The sequence below is a fragment of the Typopeltis vanoorti genome, chromosome 24, assembly GCF_054136105.1.
Source record: "Typopeltis vanoorti isolate ZY-2024b chromosome 24, IOZ_Tvanoo_1.0, whole genome shotgun sequence".
Taxonomy (NCBI): domain Eukaryota; kingdom Metazoa; phylum Arthropoda; class Arachnida; order Uropygi; family Thelyphonidae; genus Typopeltis; species Typopeltis vanoorti.
In genome coordinates this window covers 53,493,753-53,519,460 of record NC_143572.1, presented here as the reverse complement: position 1 = coordinate 53,519,460, position 25,708 = coordinate 53,493,753, and the positions used below count along the sequence as shown (strand labels likewise).

Sequence of the window (25,708 nt, the reverse complement as noted above, 5' to 3'; positions counted from 1 at the left end):
GTAGAGGTTCTGTGTAGTGGTTGAGACAGTTGTAGGTGTCCTCCCGCGATGAGTCTTCGGATTCCTTGGAGGTGTCACGAATAATAATAATAATAATAATACTCGTAGAAAAACACTTAAAACAATTTTTCGTTTATGAACGCAGTTCAGATAACATAATAGCAATTCATGCATCATGAGATACTGCATGGGCGGTCTATGTATTATTGCATAAATTCGTAGATACTTGGATCTTGTATATTATACAATCCAATAGAAGGTTCCAAGATATCATGAAATATAAGGTCCCCGTTTTATGGTGTTGTGTCAACGAATCACAAGACTCAAGCAATCTCAAACGAACAGGGCATCTTTTAAGTATGTTACGGAAGCGGTCACCCAGTTCGCATCATGATGTTCAGAGAAGACGTACAGTGAGACCACTTTTCTCTTTTATGTTCTTATGTCAAGGTTTACATCATTCAGATCAGAACAATTTTCGAAATCCGTAAAAAACTGCAAGCAAGCGACACATAAGAAGAAAGAGAAAAGTGGTCTCATTGGACATGTCTCCTCGAACATCAGGATATGGATTGGCTGTCAACGTCTAAGCCATACTTAGAGGATATCTATTTCGCTAGAATCTTTAAGTAATCTTCTGAAATACTTTGTTCACTCAGGGCACCTTGAACAGAAACTAGGGCCTAATACTTCATGACATCTGAAAATCTCTTAATGTGTTTTGTATAATGCACAAAACCTCTGTTATTTCAAGAATTACATACGGACTTTACAAACAACTCATAGATAGCGCAGGATTTATCTAATGACACATGAAAAGCTAGTATGTTATCCACTGTTTAAAGGTAGTAGGGTTTTTTTCTCCCTGAAACTCGTGTTTTTCATGCCGCATACAGGCAAATCAGCCATGAGAACACAAGCAATTTGCAGAAAAAAAAACACTGTTTGTGATAGTAGGCGGCAGATGGTATTATGTGTTGATGACAGTAGTAGTAGTAGCAGTGGAAGTATTGTGAGATGATAAGTTGTATATTGCGGAGTAGAGCGACCTTTCACGATGAGTTCTTGAACTTATTGAATCTATCAAATAATAATAATAATAAACAAGGTGCCAAGAGGGAAACTGTTCAAAATGCTGCAGTTATATGGTGTAAATGGGACATGATATCAAGCAATACATAGTCACCATTTGAGTTGTAAATCAGCAGTTAGAAATTAAGGAGATATATGAAGATGGCTTGATGTTAAGTCAGGTGTGCGACGTGGAAGTATATTATCTCTTCATGCTATTCATCATCTATATGGATCATATTATGAACGATAGCGGTATTAAACCTGATATAAAAATTGGAGATGCTAATCTCAGCTCTTTATTTTATGTAGATGATGTTATAGTCCTAAATAAATCCAGGACAAGTCTGGGATTTTCTGATCAACTTGAATAGCTGCTGTAATAAATTTGGTATGAAAATCAGGATTAAAAAGGCTAAGACAATGAAAATAGGCAGACATATTGAAAACATCAACTGCATTCTGAATGGAGAATCTATAGAACAAGTAAAGCATTTCAGGTATGTAGGTACAATTTTTTATTGAAGATGGCAAATTAAATTTAAAAATAGACAGCAGAATTACCAACGCTGATATGGTAGGAAGTCAAGTGAATCATTTAATATGGTGAATAACTTTAATTGGTTGTATACACAAGAGAGTGTTCAAAAAGTGTGGGAAAAGATCCAGAAGAAGACCAAGATATAGATAGATTGATACAGTAAAAAGTGCCTTAGAAGATAGAAATATAAGATCTGATAATATTGGAATGTTGACAGATAACTCTGGTTGCTAGGCTGTTACGGTGTCCCCTCGGTGGTGGATGAAGAGAATGGTTGGTGACACTACATTGTAGGCCTCCCGGCTGGTCCATGGGAATAGCTAACCAACGACAGCTGCGGTCCTCCATTCATATTGGGGGTTTGGATGGTTCTGGAGGCCCATTCCGTAAAAATGCCGCTATGTAAAGCATCATGTCTAAACAGAAAAGAAATAAAACCCGGGTAGCCTCAATTTGCCTGGTACGGTGGTGTCAGGTGATGTAGCAGGCCCTGCGGTATCGTCAGTCCGTCACTGCTATAAAGAAATTCGACGCAGAAATTGCTTGAATATTGCTACCTGGAATGTAAGAGGATTGAATAAATGTGGGAAATTGGCTAATGTGATGAGCGAGATGGAGAGACTGAATATTAGTATACTAGGAATAAGTGAAACCTTTTGGAAAGGATCATCAGATTTTGATTCGAAACTTCCAAATGGCAAGATATAAAAATGTATATGTCAGGTGGTAAAATATCAAGGAGAAGTGTAGCGTTCATTGTAGAGATGAAAAAAAAAATCGCTAACGCCTTTTTGTTCCCGCATAGGGAACAAAAAGGCGTTAGCTGATTTTTTTTTCATCAAAAAAAGTAGGCGAGGCCGGTTTTAAGCCCTATCTAACTTTTGGAGACTGAGAGGGCAGTTCAATCTCCACTGGTAGCCAATCAGAGATAGCTAGCACAAGGCTATTACTAATCAATCGGCACTCAGTGAAGAAGGCGGCTAGTAAGTGCCGCCATCTGGTGGTCCCTAACCCTACAACAATATATTTAATGTCTGAAAATAGTGTGGGTTCGACGGCCGATTTTCTTGAGTTTATGGGACGAAAAACCCGCTAGTCCGTGCCAGAGATCGACTAACTCTGGAACCGGTCGAGAAGGCTTAGAAAAAGTTCCTCTAGTCGGAGACTAGATTCGAACACCTTTCGTCGTGCGGTCAAACGCTGTAGAGTGCAAACACCACTTCTACTGTAGAGATGAAAACTAATAAAAACATTATACATGTCATCAAAAAATCAGATAGAGTAATGGCAATTCTAGTGAAGTCTAAACCTAGAGATATGCTGATCATTCAAATATATATTCCTGCAGAACAGAATGAGGAAGCAGAAATAGATAACATGTATGACGAAATAGAATGGTATATAAAGGAAGTTGGAGGCAAGAAAGAACAAGTTATTTGTGCTATGGGTAACTGGAATACAGAAGTTGGATCAGAGATAACATCGACACACGTGAGTCCATTTGGACTCGGAACTCGGAATGAGAGAGGAAAAAAACTGATTGATGTCTGTAACAATCACAGTCTCATCATAACTAACGCTTATTTTGAGCAAAAACGTACAGCAAGATACATATGGGAAAGTCCAGATGGAAGATACAAAAATCAATTAGACTATATTGTAGTCAGTAAACGTTACTTCAATTGAATACAGAACTCAAAGGTGATGCCAAATGCTGACTGTGGATATGATCATAGACTGGTCTTAATAAAGATGAATATTCGCCTGAAAACAATAAAATTTAACAGAAGTGAACCCCTAAAATGGGATCTGCAAATGGTACAAAATCCGATTATAAAATCAAAATGTAATGAAAATGTTTCAGAACTGCTGTTTTCACAGTTGCAAAACGAAAATGAACCTTCTCAGTGGAATAGACTACAAGCAGCTATCATAGCATCTGCTAAAAACCACATAAATAAACAAGAAGAAAGAAAGAAAGAAAAAGCCATGGATAACACAAGAAATAATCAACCTTATCGATAAAAGAAGAACACGGAAAAGAGAAGAAAATGAAGAATAAAGATCAAGATATAAAATATTAGATAAAAGAATCAAACAGTTATGCTGAAAATTGAAAGAAAACTGGATAAATAGGCAGCGTACCGAGATAGAAGAATTTCAAAATAAGAACAAAACCAGAGAACATTCCTGAAAGTGAAAGAACTTAATGAAAAAGCAAGCCGTACACAGTCTAATGACATCAAGGACAAAGATGGAAACATAACCATTGATAAGGAAAAGATAAATGGAGATGGATGGAGTACTTATCAGATCTCTATGATGATGATAATGGCAACATGATTGATGATTCACGACACCTTAAGTTAAACGTAACAGTAGATACCACTCTACCGACAAGAAAGGAGACAGAGCATGTAATTAAGAATCTTTCTAATAATAAATCCCCTGGGTGTGATAATATCCTGGATGAGCTGCTGAAAGCTTTGACTGGCAATAATAACAACTATTTAGTGGAATCCATTCAGAACATCTATAAAACAATAGAATTACCTGAAGGTTTTACAACATCTATCTGTATATCAATTTCAGATGCACAAAATTGCGAGGATTCCATGCATCTAAGATTATTTTAACCATTGTTAACAAACGAATTGAAAGAGCCTTAATAGGTGAATTGAATGAAAGGCTTCAGAAGAGGAATCGGAATCATTAATGCTATCCTGTAAATAAAAATACTAATAAAAAGATCACTCGAAAGAAACAGGAACATTTACATATGCTTCATAGACTTTCAGAAGGTCTTTGACCGGGTAAACTATAATAAAATGTTCAATATGTTAGATAAATTAGACATACAAAATCATGTACTTAAGATTATAAAAATTATTTACACCAAACAGAAAATGCAGCTGTTTAACTCTGAGACTTCTGTAGTGAAAATAAAAAGAGGAGTTAGACAGGGTTGTATCCTTTCACCAAATCTATTTAATATCTGTAGTGAGACAATTATGAAAAAGATTGAAAAACAAAAAAATAGGAATTAGTATCAATGGTATAAAATACAACAGTCGTAGATATGCTGATGATACCATTCTAATAGCAGAAAACAGAAACAAATTAATCACCTTATTGCAGCTACTAATTGAAGAAGGTAAAGAGTTTGGATTAAATATATATGCAAAATTTACCAAATTTAAGTAAATCTCAAAAAAAAAAAAACAAAAAAAAAACAGATCCGAGACATATATATTCATAAACAATAGGAAAATTGATCAAATATTTGGGCATCTATGAAATTGCAGTAGGGCACTTAGGATTTAATCTTGGGGGAGCCCGAGTTGAGAAGATGATTTGAGAATACACATTACGCATTGCATACGATCTATGACTGAGCATCTGAAATGATCGTTAATTCATCAGAATTATAGAAATATAGAATTATAGAAATTCTATAAAGTGGTTCAGTATTATAGAAATAGAAGACACGACACAACATAAATAAAAAAAATGAATTTTAAGTAGGAAAAGATTTTTGGAAAATTTTGTAGTGTTTTTTCCTTTTCCTTTGGGGGACAGGACCCCCCACTGTGTGAGACACTGCGGAAGTGAGACCTGGATATTCAAGAAGACAGAACATGTGACAAATACAAATATCCTACAGAGAATGAGAACACATTTATTACAGGAAATGATCCAGAGAAAGATGAGATTGGTGGGACATGTACTGAGTAGTTCAGCAGGACAGAGGATACAAAGAGTTTTAGAAGGAAAAATTATGGGAAAAGGATCAAAAGGCAAAAAACGAAGGACATGGCTTGAAGATATAAGATCATGGACAGGATCACATGGCTATGCAGAAATAAAAAGGAAAGCCACCAAATGGAAGGACATGGTGCTACACCCTCTCACCGAGGAAGCTACATGAAGAAGAAGAAGAAGACAGATAACAGGCTAATTTGGAGGAAAATTGTTGATAGGAAGTTAGTAATGATGTAATTGTTATGTAACCAATCATATGATCCTGTACACTCCCTGAGGGTATATGTCAGGAATTTTAATGATCATGATGATAATTATTGTTGTTGTTTTCTTTAAAAAAGAAAAAAAAACAGCTGTTAAGTATTCGAATCTTTTTTCCCTTTCTTTGTTAGCTACCTTCCTCTAATAATGCCTCGAAAAATTCCTCCACTTCTTTCTTATTGGGACAGGCATAAAAGTTTCAATTTTCTAGTTCCACATTCTTATATTTGCCTGCATCATTCTATTTGCTATCGTCTATTATCCTAAAATGTAGGGTTGAACACTATAGCCGCTCCTTATTTTGCTTGATTATTATTACCTGAATATAATAACACCTGCATTTATTGATGAGAGAAATCTCGCGTGTTTTTGACTTCTTTATTACGGTAACATCTACCTATGTCGATGTAGTATACTTATTCAAATCTTATGCTAGTTCCATTTCTTTTCCGTTTATGACCTTTTCCGTTTATGGTTCCAATCTTGAGTTCAGTTGATGTTGAACTGGTTCGTTCTAGTAGCTGACTTTTCGATGTTTGATCTGGTTCCCTGACGAAAACAACCTGGTCTTTGAAAACTCTAATAGCGTATTTCTAGTTTACTCAGTTGTGACCAAGACATGAACAAATAAGCACGTGCTATATTACTCACGTCTTGTCGCTCATGTTTTGAATGTTGTTAAACGATCTTCTCTCCCAAATGATGTCTTTGTAACAAGGAAGGGATATGTACTAATAAATTATATTTTTATGTAAATGTGCCAGCCGTCATTATGAATAATACTACACACGTTCCTTTAAAACATGTCGTTATAAGCGGTATAATATCTGCAATAAAATCTTTGTTACATGACTCATTGAACTGATCTCGTGGGTTTTCAATCGATAGCTCCTGGTGTTTTTGAGGGATGCCACAAAAATTGTCTTATTAATATCACTTAATATTTCTTTGCTATCACAAATTTCATTTACCAATTTTGTTAATATTTCAAGACCCCCACGAACATTTTATTTATTCTACCACAATATCATTAGATCGGGTGGCTTTATTATTTTTAATTTTTGTCATTAAAAAATAGTATTATTCATTATTAAATTTGAGCCAATCAAGCTCTTTTATTTATAAATCATCTCTGTTTCTGGGTTTTCATAAATTGTTTTAATTTATACTTTCATTCAAATATTTCTTACCATGAAAAGAATGCAATACAGTTATGTTTCTACAGTTTCTAACAGGTGGACTCGCTGCTTATTAAATGCACTACAGTATAAACACGGTTCGTAAATGTTTCGGTAGTTTGAGAAGTATGCTAGTGAAATTAGGGTTGGTATCCTGGAACAGATGCCAAAAGGAAATTGAGAACTTGTGAACTTCCTATTAAGTAAAGAAGTGAAACGTACCTTTGTGTTACTGATTATCATGGGATCAGGAAATAAGCTAGGTTTTAATTTTTCCTTACTGAGTGCTCCATTTTTGAAGTTCTGTCCCAGATGAGTAACGTTGCAATTATTTACTTTTTTAGTGTCTCCAATTTTTCTGCTTATTCTTCACTTCACATTTAATGCATAATTTTACTTTGTATATACAATTTGAAGCAATTTGATAACTACAGTTAATAAAACAATAATGACATGTTCCCAAAGTGAAGCTGGAAGTATCATCTTGCCTCAGCAAGATACCGTTTTTAGAAACTTAAAGAACGCAAAGCGGTTCGCTATTGATATAGGTAAGTACTCGTTTTTTACCTCTAAACATCTGTTTGGCCTGAACTTGACAGTTATACTCTTAATATTGGAAATAGCACAGTGCCATCATCCTCTCTATCACGCATCCAATGGTGCAATAAGCAACGTCGCGGTGCATCGTTTTAAAATGAAGTTGTCAATATGTTAAGGAAGCAGAATTATTATGTTCTCCGGAAAACCACAACATAGTGTGTTGTTTTCATTAAACAAAGCGAATATCAAGTATTAAGGTGTTTTTTTTTTCTTTCCTAGAAAATTAAATATCGTTGGCTCACAATTTAGAAATACTTTATTTCTACATAAAACTATTTTCACATGCATTGTGATATGTCACCATTTTTGATATAAAGATTGGAACATATCAATTTAATAGATGTCACGTAATAAGAATTTCAATAGCATACGAATGGTAGTCATTTTGTCATTGGATAGAAAATATTTTTGAATATTTAAACTCATCCTTTTAGTTTTGAATTTGTTTTAGTTCTTTCCAGCATGAAACAATTTTAAATGTTGTCTCTCTATTACTATATTTAAAAGTATCAACAATGTAAGTTTTTTTTTTTTTTTCAATAACCTTTCCAAGTTCATTGATACTACTGGAATGTATTGACTAGTGATGGTGACCCATTTCCAGCTAGTTTGCTAGAACAACAAAATAAAATAATCTTTTCACCTTGCATGCAAAACTTTTTGTGGTTTTTGTGTACTATTTTTAGCTTCTACATCAATAAAATTTAAATAATAATAATAATAATAATTGCTGCTTAAAGTGTATTTTAAATGTGGTTGGTTGTAATAAATTAAAATTGCAAATAAAAAAAATGGTTTATCTTGAATTTAGATGATTTTCATTTCCAAATGCAGCACAATTACTACCTTGTTTATTCTAAGCCTGAAGTTATATATATACTTTTTTTTTTTCATGCATGTGTATATTATTATTATGATGATGATGATGATTATGTGACACCTCCGGGGATACAAAGACTCATCGAGGGAGAGTGTGCCAACAGCATCAAACAATTGTTTTCCCCTTCCAACTACTAACGTGCTCAAACTTGCTTAACTTTTTGCGAGCCATTAGTAGCAGAGGCTCTACCAATTGACCAACCTTTGCTGGCAATATATTATATACATATTGCCAACCTCGCACACTAGAAATCTGACTAACTATAACATGACATTTCCATGTGTCTGTTAATCTCTTGAATAGTTAGGAGTTCTATTTTTGGTTAATAGAATAGTGCTTGGACTCTTCCAATCTGTCCCATCCTGGTATTAATTGTGTACTAGGTTTCCAACCGATTCTGGACATAAGAATATTCAGTAATATTTACCAAGCAATTTTTTAAAATAATTTATTCACTTTCATAATTTCTGTCCTGTCAGATAACAATAGTATTGTTGATTTATTATAATTTGATTAAGTATCTTTTGGCAATACTTGCTTTGGTTACAAATAAACAGGGCATGATGCACTATTTCCTCTTTCAAAATGAAGTTTAATCCAGTTGCATAATTTATATTAATATATTTTGGTGTTGCACCATCACATATCATCTAACTGGGTTATAACATTTGTACTATACATTTGTCAGCACTGGTATAGACAAGCTTAGGGTGAAAGCTGAATACCCTTACAGCTGACAGTCACGTATGATCATCACTTGCATTATGGATTAGTGAGATTCAGATGATTTAAGATCTTGTCACTAATGCATCCCATTAGTAAGTATCTATCTAAATATCAAATGAATGAGAATGGGCTAACAGTTTGGAATTTAACAGGGAACCAGGGGAAACAGCGAAACATTGGCTGCTGGAATAAACTCTAACTCAACAACAGCAGAATTCACAAGTTGTCGACAGCTTAAGAGGTAGAAATGCAGAAGAATTAGAGAAATACCATATCGTCATGATTGGTGTTAGTGAGATGATGAAGACACACACACAAAAAAAAAGTGAGATTCTTCTAAATACATATTGTTATATTCAGGCAATAACTATCAGAGGGGGTGGGGTAAGGAATAGCTATAGTATTCAACTAAACAAGAAGATAATCTTGTATGGCAGGCATTATCAAGTAATAATGTGGGCAAATATCAAGATAGGGAATTGAATAGTGGGATTGGATATTCATTGTACCTATGGTCAAACAGATGATCTGACTAAGGAAGAACGTTGTTGAGGAAGGTGCTTGTTGACGAGATAAATAGCAGATTAGAAATGAATACCATACGTATAGAGATAGTGGGGGGAAAAGTGCAAAGCCTTAAGTCTTATTGACTAATGGTATATTTATTCCGATTCAGGATACAAAGAGAATAAAGTGTATACAGGGAATTTGAAATAGGAAGTGAGTTTTGAGCAGATTAAAAATTAATTTCATATTAAAAAGAAAAATATGTAAGAAAGTTTAAAAAAGAAGACCAAGCAAGCACCTTTCAGAGGTGAACTATGGGCTGAAATATATAAATATTATTGAAGTAAAAATGAAAGAATTCAAAAATAAGAATGAAACCTTGGAGACTGTGGTAGACACGGAAGAAAACATTGATTTGGTCAGGGAAGAATGTAGTGAAGTTGTCTGTGGGGATAGAAAAATAACAACTCCATGGTTGATTTCCCGAGTCAACCATGGAAGAGAAGAAAATATTGAAAGTTCTTAGCAAGTAAGTCGCCATCTTTTCTGAGAGTATACAAAAAAAAATGTAAGAAAGGAAAGCAATGTGTCAATGTAGCTAAACAAGTCATATGAATCCTTTGGTGTAAGAATGTAGAAGGTAAATATCAGAAAGGTGGCAAAATGCTTTAGAAGTTATTGAAAACAGCTTAAAAATGGAGGAAAGAGTACTGAAAAAAAAAAAAGAATCAAAGATGATTTGACATGAAACTGAGATATTCTAGAAGTTTGGAGTATTAATTAAAATATTCAAGAGGAATGCACACAGGTGTATATATCAATACTTCATGTAGAAAAGCTATCAAAACCTGAAATGTTGGAAGGCAGCTAGAATACATGATATTCAACCAGAAGTTCTCAAATATTATTTTAGTAATCTCCATGGAGTCAGGCTCATCATGGGAGTTCCACTCAACAAGCATGTCTGTCATATTTAACTTTGAAATAATTTACACTCCCTGCATTCACAATGCATTCCATTCACCAACAACTCTCCATATAAAAAAAAAATCTACCCCCCACACTCTTCTTTACCACATCTTTATACAACTTCCAAGGAGGACCTCTCATTTTTCTCATCCACTCCTTTTATAATTCCTTCTGTATTAATCCAGTAAAATCCATTAATCAGCTTGAAGGTCTCTATCATTATCTCTTTTCCTCATATATACCAAACTCTAATTCACATTCAACTGCTCTCCATAACCAACACTCCAAAGTCTCAATATCACTTTGGTCATTTGTCTTTGGATCCTCTCCAGTGTTTCCACATTTATATTAATAGGTTATTTCTCCACACAATGAAAACTAGGCAAGCACAGTAATCATGTGTGGTCTCACCAATGCCTTATATAAAGGTACCATCACCTCCTTACCCCTACATGTCAGTGTACTTTTTATCATAGCATCAATACGCTGTGAACTCTTTGCAACATTTGCAATGCCTTGGAACTTCAGTCGACTGTCTACCATTGTCCAAAGATCTCGAATCTCATCTGCTTCCTGAAGTACATCTCCACCAGTACAGTATATTTCTCCATCCCAAAGTGTAGCAACTTGCATTTATTAATATTAAAACTACAAACAACAACACTCATCTGTCCAAGCTAAAAGTCTATCCAAATCTTGCTGTTTACAGGTAAGTGTGAAAGTTTTAAAGTGCCTGTACTGGATAATTCAGAAGGATTTGTCATATAATCAAATTTTGTATTGAAGTAGCATTCACATAGCACTCATTGGGTAAGATGTATGCAAGCATGTTTCAGAAAAAGCTAAGAAAAATTGTGGAAGGGAAACTTGAGGAAGAAACAAGCTTTAATATTCTGAAATAGGAGTTATCAGGATCGATCTTTTTCTATAAGATACAGTTGAGAAGTCATGGAATATGACAGTGATCTGTAGTTTAGATTTGAAAAAGACATATTTTAAAACACTAGGAGAAAAGCTGTTCAAAACACTATAATTATTATAGCTTCTGCAGCTGCCAAAAAAACTTGGTGTATTTTTTTTTTGCATGAGACACTACTTGACACCTTCACAGCTGCTAACTCAATACAAATCTTAAATCCACCCAACAGTGGAATATTGCTCCCATATTTGGGTGGTATATCAAAATCCACACAGTACTAATCTGTTATAGGTCTTGACCTTTCATGTGTGGGTCAATGAATGAGTATTTAGAATATTGTGGAATGAAAAACAAGAAATAGAAAACAATAACAAAATTCACAAAACCGAAGATATCAATATACATGAAAGTAAAGAAGAAATAGTAATGGAAGAATTAGAAAAAAAATTTTAAAAATCAAGAAATAGAAAAAGTTTGAGCCTAGATGGAATATGTGTTTGGCTCTTTAAATATGCAGACAATAGCTTTAAAGAAAACCTACTTAAACTCTTCAATAATATCTGGACATATCAAAAGATCCCAAAAGTATGGAAAACTGGAATAGTAATAAATATTCACAAAAAAAGGTCCCAAGGACAAATGTGGAAATTACAGAGGCATTACTCTTTTAATAACAGCAAGCATTTAAACTATATGCAAATATCTTAAGGAACAGACTAATTAGATGTACAGAAAATTTTTTAGAAGAGGGAGAGGATGCACAGATGCCTCCTTCACAATGCAACAGATCATAGAAAAAAAGAAAAGAATGTAACCTGCCTGATTTCTTTCTATTTATTGACTATGAAAAAGCGTATGATAACTTGAACAGAAATCTACTCTGGAAAATATTACAAGACGATAAAATACCTCCTCAACTAATTAAAGCAATAAAAAGTCTATACAGAGAAACAAAAATTTGCTTCAAATTTGCAGGTGGAACATTATCAGAACCTATAACCATAAATAGAGGAGTGAGACAAGGCTGTGGCTTATCCCCAATTCTATTCAACATTTTATATAAACAGAATCTTAAAAGAATGGGAAAACAACTGTCAAAGATGAAATTAAACTAACAAATAATATACAGCTAAATACAATATTTTATGCAGATGATCAAGTACTAATTTCAAATTCAGAAGAAACTCCAAATTGCAACTAACCATCTAAATGAAATAGCAGAAAGATTTATTATTATTATTATTATTACCACCCCAAGACCTTATGGAGTCAAAAACTCATCTGGGAGGTCCTTTTATCTCTCTCACACACACACACACACACACACACACACACACACACACACACACACACACACACACACACACACACAGCTCATCATGCCATGTTTTAAACACATTCAAACTCTTTGCAGGCACCACATTCTCAGGCAAGGCATTCCAATCATTCACAACTCTGCACGAAAAAACCTGCCTCTCGCTCCCCTACTCACACCCTCTTTATACAGTTTCAAGGGATGACCTCTGGTTCTCCCCTGATCTTTCACTATTATCTGGAAAACTTCTTCAGCATTGATCCTATATAACAACCTCTTACCAACTTGTAGGTCCCTATCATATCTCCCCTCTTCCTCCTGTCCATCAGACTGCAAATTACATATTTTCAATCTTTCCTCATATTCAACATTCCAGAGGTCAGAAACTATCTTAGTCAATCTCCTCTGAACCCCTTCCAACATCTTTTCATCCTTCTGAAAACCTGGTGACCAAATCTGAGCACAATAGTCCATGTGTGGCCTAATCAAAGCCTTATACAATGGAACAAGAATCTCCCTACCTCTACATCATTCCCAGAAGCCTTTGTGTTGTCTTCAAATTTTGGCGATGTGTCCCCTAAATTTTAGATTCTTATCTACTATCACCCCCAGATGTCTTATTTCCTCTACCTCCAACATTATATTCTCACCAACATAAATTCTGCATCCCATCTTTGTTTTCCAAATTTTAAAGCCTTACATTTTGCAATGTTGAATTCACATCCCCATTTCCATGCCCAATCACTCAATCTATTCAAGTCTTCCTGTAAGGCCACAACATCTTCACTACACTTCATGGTTCGTCCCAACTTTGCATCATCATCTGCAAACAACTGAATATCTCGTTCCAAATCTTCACTTATATCATTAATATACAAGTTAAACAGTAATGGACCTAAAACAGACCCCTGAGGTACTCCACCAGTGACTTTCCTTTTTCTGGATATCGCTCCTCCATACACAACTTGTTGATACCTATCAGATAGCCAGTCTCCAATCTAATATCCAACCCCATCTACTCTAGTTTGGCTGTAAACCTATCATGAGGTACTCTATCAAAAGCCTTTGTGAAATCCAAGTATATTATTGTGTATCCTTTTCCTCTGTCCAAGGAAGCAGTCACTTTATTGTAATAAGTAAGTAGATTACTAAAACATGACCTCCCTTTAGCAAATCCATGCTGTCCATCAAAGATAATACCATTGTTATCAACCCAACTCTGGATCCTAGTTCTCATAAGCTTCTCCAACAACTTAACCACAACATCTGACACACAGATAGGCCTATAGTTTGATGCTTGAGTGCGATCACCTCCTTTATGAAGTGGCACAATCTTGCCCTCCTTCCACTCCTTAGGAACTTGACCAAGTGCAAGACTCATATTAAAAAAATATGTCAAGGCAGTTGTCAACTCCCTGGCACATTCTTTCAGAATATGTGGTGATATATTATCAAGTCCCAGAGCCTTATTAACATCTAGTTTACTCAACTTCCCATACACCTCTTGCTCACCTACATCTGACTTAATACTACATAAGCTTCTCCAACAACTTAACCACAACATCTGTCACACAGATAGGCCTATAGTTTGATGCTTGAGTGCGATCACCTCCTTTATGAAGTGGCACAATCTTGCCCTCCTTCCACTCCTTAGGAACTTGACCAAGTGCAAGACTCATATTAAAAAAATATGTCAAGGCAGTTGTCAACTCCCTGGCACATTCTTTCAGAATATGTGGTGATATATTATCAAGTCCCAGAGCCTTATTAACATCTAGTTTACTCAACTTCCCATACACCTCTTGCTCACCTACAGTCAGTCTCTCCTCCCCATCATCAACTGCTCTCAATCCCTCCATGAAATCCTTCCATTTAAAATGGAAATCTCTGAAACAAAAACAAAAGCCATGGCAATATGTAGAAACACTATTCAAAAAGTCAAAATTATGCTTAACAATAAAATAATAGAAAAGTTACAGAACTCAAATACTTAGAAAATATAATATTGCAATTCAATACTGATTCACAATTGCAAGAAAGACATCAAAGTTACAATAGAATGAATGGCATAATTAAAAGAAATTTTGGAAAACAGATGACTAAAGAAACTCAATTAAGATTACATAATATGACCTCTAAAACATCTCTCAAATTTGGAAGTGAAACTTGTATTCTAAAACAAAAAAAAAACAAAACAACCAAAGATTGGAAGCAGCACAGATGAAGTTTCTAAGACCTTTTCTAGGACTCACTAGTTTAGATAACAAGAAAAACACAGAAATAAGATAATGATTACATACAAAAAAAAAAAAAAACATCATACAAGAAATAGAAGAATACCAGCAAAATTTGCTATACCACCACATAGAAAGAATGAATAACAATAGGATTCCTAAATTAGCACTAGAATATATACCTACAGGAAGAAGAGTCCATAAATGTCCAAGATTAAGATAGAAAGATCAACCTCATCTGCAGAGCAGGAACAGGACATAAAAAAAAAAAAAAAAAAGCCTATATCTAAATTGTTCAGACAACGATGAGTATTTAGGCTTAGGTGCTGGTTTACATTCATGTTGCACTTTAATGGAATAATTTGCAGCACAGGGTGAAATAATTAAACAACAGGTTTAATCGATTTCAATATTTCATCTCAGTCACAGAGACATAATCAAGAATACAATGTGAAAATTGTAATAACACACACAAAATACACAAACAATGAGTGGAAGAATTTAATTCGATAGAATAGAGACTAATATCTATGAGAGGCATCCTCAATGGGTGCTATTGGCTAGCCTTAGATGTTGGGTGGGAGGCCTAAGAATTAGTTTTGCAAATTTTGGGAAGTTTAATATAGTTAATATAATTACAGCTATTATAGCCTGTTTTTGTTTAGGAGTGTCCCTTATTTTAATACATTGGCTAACATTACTCAAAAAAGGGGTATATATATATTTTTTAGGGCATTATGGGTGAGTATAGAAGGCAATTATGGCAGAATAAAAGAGATGGAAAAATTTTGTACATACCTTGTTTTTGGTTCTATGATGCCTTCCAATTCCAAGATCCTGCTGAAGGTTGTTTATAAACGGGGGAGGGGGGGTTGACGCAGGGAAATAAGTTTGGAAACCCGGGTTACTATTAATAATATATATATATATTATTATCTATTATTTTTATTATATTATTATATTATATATTATTATACTATCTGTGTGCCAGGTGTTGTGGTTAAGTTGTTGGAGAAGCTTGTGAGAACTAGGATCCAGAGTTGGGTTGACAACAATGGTATTATCTTTGATGGACAGCATGGATTTGCTAAAGGGAGGTCATGTTTTAGTAATCTACTTACTTATTACAATAAAGTGACAGAGGAGAAGGATACACAGTAATATACTTGGATTTTGCAAAAGCTTTTGATAGAGTACCTCATGATAAGTTGACAGTCAAACTAGAGCAGATGGGATTGGATATTAGATTAGTGCATTGGATTGGAGACTGGCTATCTGATAGGTATCAACACGTTGTGTATGGGGGTGCAATATCCAGGAAAAGGAAAGTCACTAGTGGAGTGCCTCAGGGGTCTGTTTTAGGGCCATTACTATTTAACTTGTATATTAATGATATTGGCGAAGATTTGGATGGAGATATTCAGTTGTTTGCAGATGATGCAAAGTTGGGACGAACCATAAAGAGTAGTGAAGATGTTGTGGCCTTGCAAGAAGACTTGAATAAATTGAGTGATTGGGCAAGCAAATGGGGATGTGAGTTCATTGTTGCAAAATGTAAGGTTTTAAAATTTGGAAAACAACGATATGATGCAGAATTTATTCTTGGTGAGAAAATATATTGTTGGAGGTAGAGGAAATAAGAGATCTGGGGGTGATAGTGGATAAGGATCTAAAATTTAGGGGACACATCTCCAAAATTGTGAAGACAACACAAAGACTTCTGGGAATGATGCGGAGGACACTGACGTGTAGAAGTAGGGAGATTCTTGTTCCATTGTATAAGGCTTTGATTAGGCCACACATGGACTATTGTGCCCAGATTTGATCACCTGGTTTTCAGAAGGATGAAGAGATGTTAGAAAGGGTCCAAAGGTGACTGACTAAGGTAGTTTCTGACCTCTGGAATGTCGAGTATGAGGAAAGATTGAAAAGATGTAATTTGCAGAGTCTAGTGGAGAGAAGGAAGAGGGGAGATATGATAGAGACCTACAAGTTGGTAAGGGGTTGTTATAGGATCAATGGTGGAGAAGTTCTACAGAGAATAGTGGGAGATCAGGGAAATAATCCCTGGAAACTGTATAAAGAGGGTGTGAGTAGGGGAGTGAGAGGCAGGTTTTTTTCGTGCAGAGTTGTGAGTGATTTGAATGCCTTGCCTGAGACTGTGGTGTCTGCAAGGAGTTTGAATGTGTTTAAGACATGGTATGATGAGATGTGTGTGAGATAAAAGGACCTCCTAGATGAGTCTTTGACTCCATGAGGTCTTGTTTAATAATAATATTATTTTGTTTAGGGCCGCATTTTTTTGTGGGGGGGGAGGGAAACAAAGGGGAAGGGTATCCTTATGTGGAAACTGGGACAGGAATTAACGGGGTGTAGACCGTTTTGGTCATCGTCTGACTGTCATCGGAACTTGTCAGAAACTTAGTGTTTAAGAGGAGTAACATGGGAATTTTCCCAGAAACTATACTTAGTTTAATACAGTATTTATTTATTAAGATTGGGCTGGTTTTTTAAGTTTGTTGCAGATTCTAAAAGGAGTCTTTTAAGATTGTATTTGCTGCAATGGAGGTTGGTGGCTTTCTTTCATCTGATTCCCTGTATGGTGCCCAAGGCATGGTCTGCTAGACTTGATTGACCATAGTTGTGGTGGCAGATGTATTTTTTGTGTTCTTCTAGGTGGATGTTAGCAGAGCTCCCAGTCTGACCATAATATGATAATTTTCAAGAGGAGGCAGATTCTTAGGAGAGAGCAAAGAAGATAAGCAGCTTCAAATGAGATTTGAAAGCAGTGCACAGATTATATTTCTTCAGTTTTGACTAATTTTTCTGAAGTGATATAGGAAATAGTAATGGCATTACTGTAGTGTTTATGTTGAGAGGAAAGTGAGAAGGTGGAAGGGACAGATAATTTGTGGATTTTTTTTTTTTTTTGGCAAGGAAGGTTTGGCAAATAAAGGCAAGTTCTGCTGTAAGAGGAGCTTGGGTGGAACAGAAGTCAGAGTCTCTGTTGACACCGGTATTCATGACCCCATATTGTTAAGAAGGGGGGAATGACAGGAAAGTTTATGTATGTATCTACCTGTGTGGGTGGGTTTTCTGTAAACTGAGAAAGAAAAGATGAGATTAGAGTATCTAAAGAATGCAAGCTGTTTTTTTTTTTAAATTGTTGAGGTGGAGGATGAAAGAGTTTAATGTCTTTGAGCCATGTTGTCAAATAGAGAACACATCATGAATGAACCAGACAGAAGGTTTGAGACTAGTAGTATTTTATTTTTTTTCTCAAATGCTTCATATAGAAATTGGCCAGTGGGAAGGGCCCATGGAAGTACTACCTTCTGTCTGTTTATATAAGGTGCCCTTTCAGGAGAAGTAATCAGTATAGATATCAAAATTAAAAAGATCAATAATGTCAGGGTGGGAATCGGTTTTCAGTAAATTTTTCTTTAGTCTTGTATGTTATTACAATTTTAACATTGTATTTTCTTGATGTCTCTATGACTTAGATGAAATATTGAAATTGATTAAAACTGTTGTTTAATTATTTCTCTTTGTGCTATAAATTTTTGGAAGTTTTTTTTTTTTACTTGATTATACTATAAATTACAGATACCAAGAAATTATATACTTGGTTTAATCCTTTTTCCAAGTGTAAGCAAACAAAGGTTGCACCTGAAGTATTTTCAGGACTGGGGCAACTCATATAAGGAAGCTAAGACTTCACATCACTTGCCTTAGTCTCCGTGTGGTTAGCAGAATGGCTATGTGCTTCACAACCATATACCTGGGAGTGTTCGATTCTCATCGCTGACGTGAGGAACTTGGGATTTTACTCAGACATAGCCAAGTTAGCCAGTCTTGGGCATGGACAGCAGGGTTTTTCTCTCCAGTTTATCTGGGATTTTTCCTCCCGCAAGCAGGCAAACCGGCCCCATGAACACACACACACACACACAGATTACAGTCAGGAATACTTAAAATCAGCCATAGGCCTGATTCGTCAGCTATGCCGGTCCCAAGACCGGATAAAATTTGGGGTGGGGGGATTGAGATGGTGCCCTACTTTCCCATAAAGGGGGGGGCTTCACGGCTGTTATATCATCATACGCTATAAAATAAAATATACTTACCTTAGTATCCCATAGTGCAAAGCACATCTCCTTGCAGACATGTATATATACTTACCTTAGTATCCCATAGTGCAAAGCACATCTCCTTGCAGACATGTATAATGCTATGCATTATGGGAAGAGTCACTACCCATACCAGTAGTCAGTATGGGTAGTGACTCTTCAGTGGGAGCCAAACCCAGAGTTGATACTAAGATATTCCAAAGTCATATTTTTCTATATCAGTTGCCAAAAGGTGTTGCACCTTATTATTAAGCAATTCTGGATTAGAGAAAGGTTGTTGGAAGTTTTTTCTCTTGGTTATATTATAAATTAAAGATACCAAGAAATTATATACTTGGTTTAATCCTTTTTCCAAGTGTAAGCAAACAAAGTTTGCACCTGCTATAAGTTATTCCATTAACTTGCAATATATATATATATATATATATATATATATATTGCATGTATGATAATCCGTTGTATTTACTCAGTATGAAGATATGTTCATATTTTTTACGGACTGAATTCCGAGTATTAGACAAACAATTAATTTTATTTAATACACAACATGTTTCGTCGGAAAGCCAACTTCTTCAGGCTTGAGAACATTGAAAGCAAACAGTTTTTTATGTTTACTTTCAATGTTCTCATGCCTGAAGAAGTCGGCTTTTCGACAAAACATGTGTATTAAATAAAATTAATTGTTTGTCTAATTCTCAGAATTCAGTCAGTAAAAAATATGAACATATATTTTTAGGTGTATATAAAATCATATTATGGCCAAACTGAAGTCCATCCTCCTGTGTCTCGAAGAACATCAGAGAGACATCGCTTTTAGTAGAACCAGAGCAAGCGCCCTCTCAAGCCATGTCTTGTTCTCAGTGAACACAAATAATGAAGGCTGCCAACACAGAATAGACTGGAATACAACATCAAACATTCATATATGCCAAGATGAAGTAGAACTCTGCATTGTTGAATCCAAAGAAATTATCCTAGACTCTTCTCACATAAACAGTAACCTTAGTACAGTAGTTTGGTAGACTCACATAGCTCTGCTATCAGATACTGGCGCACTCGTGAAGTCACATGCTCACATATGCTTAACAATAAAACTTTAGCTCGGACTGTAGCTTCAGTTCAAACTTAATTCCAGTTCATAGTCTATTATTGTAGTGGTACAATGTTTCTTTACGGTGTTTATGTTTGCTTTTAATGTTCTCACACCTGAAGAAGTCATCATTCTGACTAAACATGTTGTGTGTTAAATTAAATTAGTTTTCCTAATTCTCGGAATTCAATCAGTAAATAATATACACACATATATTGTGTATGTGTGTAAGACATATTTTATATTTAAGTTATAAGTCAGCAGTAATAATTAAAGCAGTACAGGAAGATGTTTTGATGTAAAATGTGTGTGTGACAAGGTGTGTACATTATCTGCACTGTTATTCATCATCGGTATGTATTACATTATGAAGAAAGTGTCATTAGGTCTGGCATCAAAATGACAGATATTTATTTTTTTAGATGATATTTTACTCTTAAATAAATTCAGTATAAGTTTGCAGGATTCCTTAAAATGAATGATTTTAACAAATTTAGTATGAAAATGAGCAATAGAAATACTTAGGATGCAGCTAATGTTTTCAGTGTTCCTGCTTATTTTCAAAGTGGGGAACCTATAGAACAACTATAGGAACCTTATAGACCCTATAGGAACCTTAATTTCTGCTATGCATTTGCATGGTAGAAACTAAAGAAGATCTGGAGCAATTGATTCTATTGGTTAAAAGAGAAAGTAACAAATCCAGGCTAAATTTAAACATCAGCAAAACAAAATGATTGCTTCTAGTAAATTGAATGAATTTATAATAGAGGGAGATAAAAATAGAAATTGTTGAAAGATGATTTCCTGGTGTCCAGAATCAGAAATGGTGGTTAATGTGAAGATGAAATTAAAAGGATAGTCATGAGAAAAAAGCTGTATTAAACCTAACAAAAATTATGAAAAATAGAGATGTAAGGCCACAAAAGTTAGAATTGTCAGAACGTATAGATGTGAAAACTGGATTATTAATAAGAAAGACAGAAAGCAAATTGATTCATTTGAATTATGAGTGTAGAGGAGACTATTAAGAATCCCATGGACTGCAAGAATGACCAATAAGATTGTAGAATGTAAACACAGAATGCTCCCTGTAGGTAATGATTGCTAAACAGAAGTTGATGTAATTTGGATGTGTTATGCTAGTTGATGAATCATTGAAAAAAGGCAGTTATGTTGGGGAAGATTGAGGGAATGGGAAGAAGAGGACAACCCCAAAAGAGTTGGATGGACAACATAAAAGAACTTACGAACTTCAACTTACAGTTGCTGAAAGAAAGGACAAGAGGTCGGGTGGGATGGAGAGCTTTTGTGTAGAACATCACGAATCAAAAACGACTGGATGCACACAGGGCCGGTTTTATCATTAGGCGAACTTAGGCAATCGGCAAAGGGCACTACGACTTTGTGGCTTATGTTTGTGTGAGTATGACAAAATATATATATAGAGAGACAAATGTATAGGGGTGCCTAAATTTTCTTTGCCTAGGGGCATCAGATACTCTCGGACCGGCCCTGATGCCACAGCACAACCCCTCAGTCATTCCTCTCTCAAACTCAATATGGTCATAGCATGCTAGACAGGTCATAGATCATAGACATGCTAGGTCATAGACAGTGTTACTTATATACAATTGTATTTACATGTCATAATAGCAGCATAGAAGTTTTTTTGCATACCAACTTGCAGGAGGGGAAAGGTTGTCTGCAAACTTATACTGACCTGTCAATATAAGTTTGCAGTGTTTCTAGTTCCTCTTCACCGAAGTTTTCATTCAGATTCACTAGGATGAAATATCTTGAATTGCTCATTAAAATACTTAAACAGTTTTTGGAGTTTGGCTATATCTTCTGTACTTGTTACCTACCATTTTAATCAGCTAATATCTTCCTGTAATCATTCATGCTAATACTGGCCACTTACTGGAAGAACGTTCTGGAACTTTGCTTATAAAACAAAAATACATGCACGCACGCACGCACACACACACACACAGAGGGACTGTCTTTGATTCAAGGGCAATTTGTTTATATTAAAACATATACCCAAATATGCACAAAAATTACTCATCAGTGAGTCTTGAATTTAAGACTGAAATATTGTTGCATGTAGCCTACTCATATGACCAACTGTGCATCACTTAATTAATTGCACACTATTTTTTAAATATATGCATAGATATGAAACTGGGAGTTAGGAATGAATAAGCACAACTTTTCAAGAATAACAAAGAGCTGGACTCATAAAGAAGCAAAAATGGTCTTCCTTGCTTCAGGAAGCTGGATATTTTCTTTCTCCAGTAGAAAAACCCAACTGGGATATCACTGATTTCTTACAATAATCAGAATGTCCTTATGGAATAGTTAGAAGACCTGAGTTAAAATCTTGTCAAGATTGGAAAGGCCATTTTATATGCATTTTCAACCAAAGGTAAGTGAGCATGGAAGTGACAGTTTTCTTCTCCCCCCCCCCATACACAAAAGATACTTGTCAGTAACTACATTTAACAAATACAGTGAACTTATTGTAAAATGGAAGTAAATGGGACACTAAATCAAGCAGTACATAATGTATATTAGAGTTATAAATTGGGAGATAGAATTGAAGGAGGCACAGGAAGATAGTTTGATGTTAAATCAGGTGTGAGACAAGAATGCACATTATCTCCAATGTTATTCATCTGTGTGGATCATATTATGAAGAAAAGTGGTATCCTTTTAAACCTGATATCAAGATTGGAGATGTTAATCTCAGCTCTTTATTTTACAGATGATGTTATACTCCTAAATAATCCACTACAAATCTTCAGAATTCAGTGACTTAATGGAATAGCTGCTGTAATTCTAGTTAGTAATAATATTACTTAAGGAAATTACAATTTATTCTATATTTTTGTTAACACCAGATCTTCATGTAGTCAAGACTTATTGCAAGAGGCACACACTGTTATAAAGCCCATTAAACTGTGCTTTAAACTCTTTCAATGTATATCTGCATTCTCCACAATGTCAGGCAGTGCATTCCACTCACCAACCACTTCACATGCAGAGAACCTGCTCCTTATGACCCTGCTAACACCCTCCTTGTATAGCTTCCAGAGATGTCCCCTTGTTCTATCCCATTACACATTCTATGAAAAATTTCTTTCACATTAACCTGCTAATAACCTTTTACCAACTTAAATATCTCAATCATATGAGGGGAATGCAGTTTGCAAAGCCTTGCGAACTGCATTCCCTCAATTCGTCTTCATATCTCACATCCCAAAGACTAGTTACCACCTTAGTCAGTTTTCTGAGGACCCTTTCCAGTATATTCATCACTATGAAAACCAAGGGACCAATTCTATGCACAATAATACATGGCCTAATTAAGGCCTTATACAATGAAACCAACATCCCTTTATTTCTGCTCTTTAAGGTCCTCTGCATCATTGCCATTATCCAATGTGATGACTTTGCAACTTGTGCAATGTGACCTCTGAACTTCAGATCCTTGTCCAACACCACTCCAAGGTCTCTTATCTCCTCACTTCCCTCACCACCGAGTGTATACTTTGCATCCCATTGTTGCTTACCAAATTTCAGAACCCTACACTTCATAACATTGAATTGACAGTTCCATGCTGTTGCCACTCATACAATCTATTCAAGTCCCCCCTGTAAGGACATAACATCTACTTGATTCTTCATCGCCCTCCTTAGTTTTGCATCATCTGCAGGCAGTTGTATATCACCAGTTAAACCCATCCCAATATCATCAATATATATTAATTAAATAACAATGGACCCAAAACAGAGCCTGTGGCACACCACTAGTGATTTTCCTCTTTTGAGATAGTATCCCCCCCCCCCCCAATACACAACATCCTGATACCTATCAGACTCACTAGTCTATTATCCAATCCCATCTGCTTCAGTTCAGTGACCAACTCATGGTGTAGCAGTCTATCAAAAGCCTTTTTAAAATCTAAATATACTACTGTATATGCATCTCCCTTGTCCAATACATTTGTCACCTTGTTATTGAATATAAAGAAGTTGGTGAAACATGACCTCTCTTTAACAAACCCATGCTGACAAGCATGAAGAATATCACTGTTATCAGCCCACTTTTTGTATCCTGTCTCTCTGTCACCAACCAATCCAATACCTTAAACTACAAATCCAGATATACATAAGCTAACTGTTCCAGATTTCCACCCTTTTGGGACGTGCTGTTGCAAGACTCTTGTTAAACAGGTAACCGAAGGCAGATACTAACTTCTTGGAACAATCCCCTAAGGCACTTGATGATATGTCATCAAGTCCTACTGCTTTATTGAAATGGGCTTAACTCCTCATATATCTCCTGTTGTCTTCTCTGATTTCATTCTCTAAACTTGAACATCTGATTTCACACTGAGGATAAAATATCCTGATTAATTAAAGATTCCAAGAAATTATATTCTTGGTTTCATCCTTTATCTAAGTGTAAGCAAACAAAGTTTACATGTGAAGTAACTTCATGACTGGGCAACTCATATATAGAGGTTAATGACTTCACATCAATTGCCTTAGTATCCCATAATGCAAAGCACAAATCCTTTTGGGTGTGTATAATACTATGCATTATGGGAAGGGCTTAACTCCCATAATTCCACTTTGAAGTATGAAACCAAGAATATAATTTTTTGGCATCTTTAATTTAATAATGTGATTCATCTCTTAACTACTCATACATGGGAAATATGACTTCTGCATTACTTGGTACACAAATTTGGCACTTTGGATTGCTACATAAACTTATCTCAGCCGGTATCTCACTGAAAATGGTATACCTAGTTAGATCATATCTACAGAATAGAAGCATGCAAGTCAAGATAAATGGTACTACCTCATTCCAGCACCACATCTTGGCTGGAGTACTGCAGGGATCCCTACTGGCTCCATTACTGTTCTCTATATGCATGTCAGACATTCTGCACAACCCAATGTCATCCATCATGGACCTACATGCGGATGATACAGTATCATTAGCCAGATCTCTTCGGCCACACCTTGTTACTAAAAAGCTTAAAGAAAACCTTCTAAAGTTAGAGAAATGGTTCTCCAAATGGAGACTACAAGTAAATCCCCAAAAGAGCTCAGCCATTCTCTTCATGAAAAGATCGATATCTCCTGCAGGAAATGTCTTACTATTCAATATTAAAATTCCCTGGCAGACAGAAACAAAATACCTTGGTTCCGTGCTCAACAAAAAATTAACTTTTAACCAACACATCAAGACTACGTGTGCAAAGGCATCTAAAGCTATTGCCCAGATTTACCTCCTAATTAACAGGAACAGCAAGCTAAACATCAGAATCAAATTGCTTTTATACTAGCTGATGATTCATCCCATATCACTTACGCTTCTCCAGCCTGGAGCCATACCTCCAATACTACTATTCTCAAACTGTAACATGTACAAAACAAGTGCTTGCGAATCATTCTAAATGCCCCATGGCTCGTCAGAAACAATCACCTTCATAGAGATACAAATA

At 35.4% G+C, this 25,708-nt stretch overlaps 1 protein-coding gene across 1 annotated transcript in view; it reads left to right on the top strand.

Annotated features, from left to right (window-relative positions):
* The first annotated feature begins 6,886 nt into the window (after window positions 1-6,886).
* The window catches only part of LOC150093205 (4'-phosphopantetheine phosphatase), a 195,268-nt gene continuing 176,446 nt past the window's right edge, over window positions 6,887-25,708 (top strand). The window contains exon 1 of the mRNA XM_090413342.1: window positions 6,887-7,361. Within this exon, the coding sequence (XP_090269468.1) occupies window positions 7,262-7,361 (100 nt within the window). The 5' untranslated portion in view covers window positions 6,887-7,261. The remainder of the gene's footprint in view (window positions 7,362-25,708) is intronic.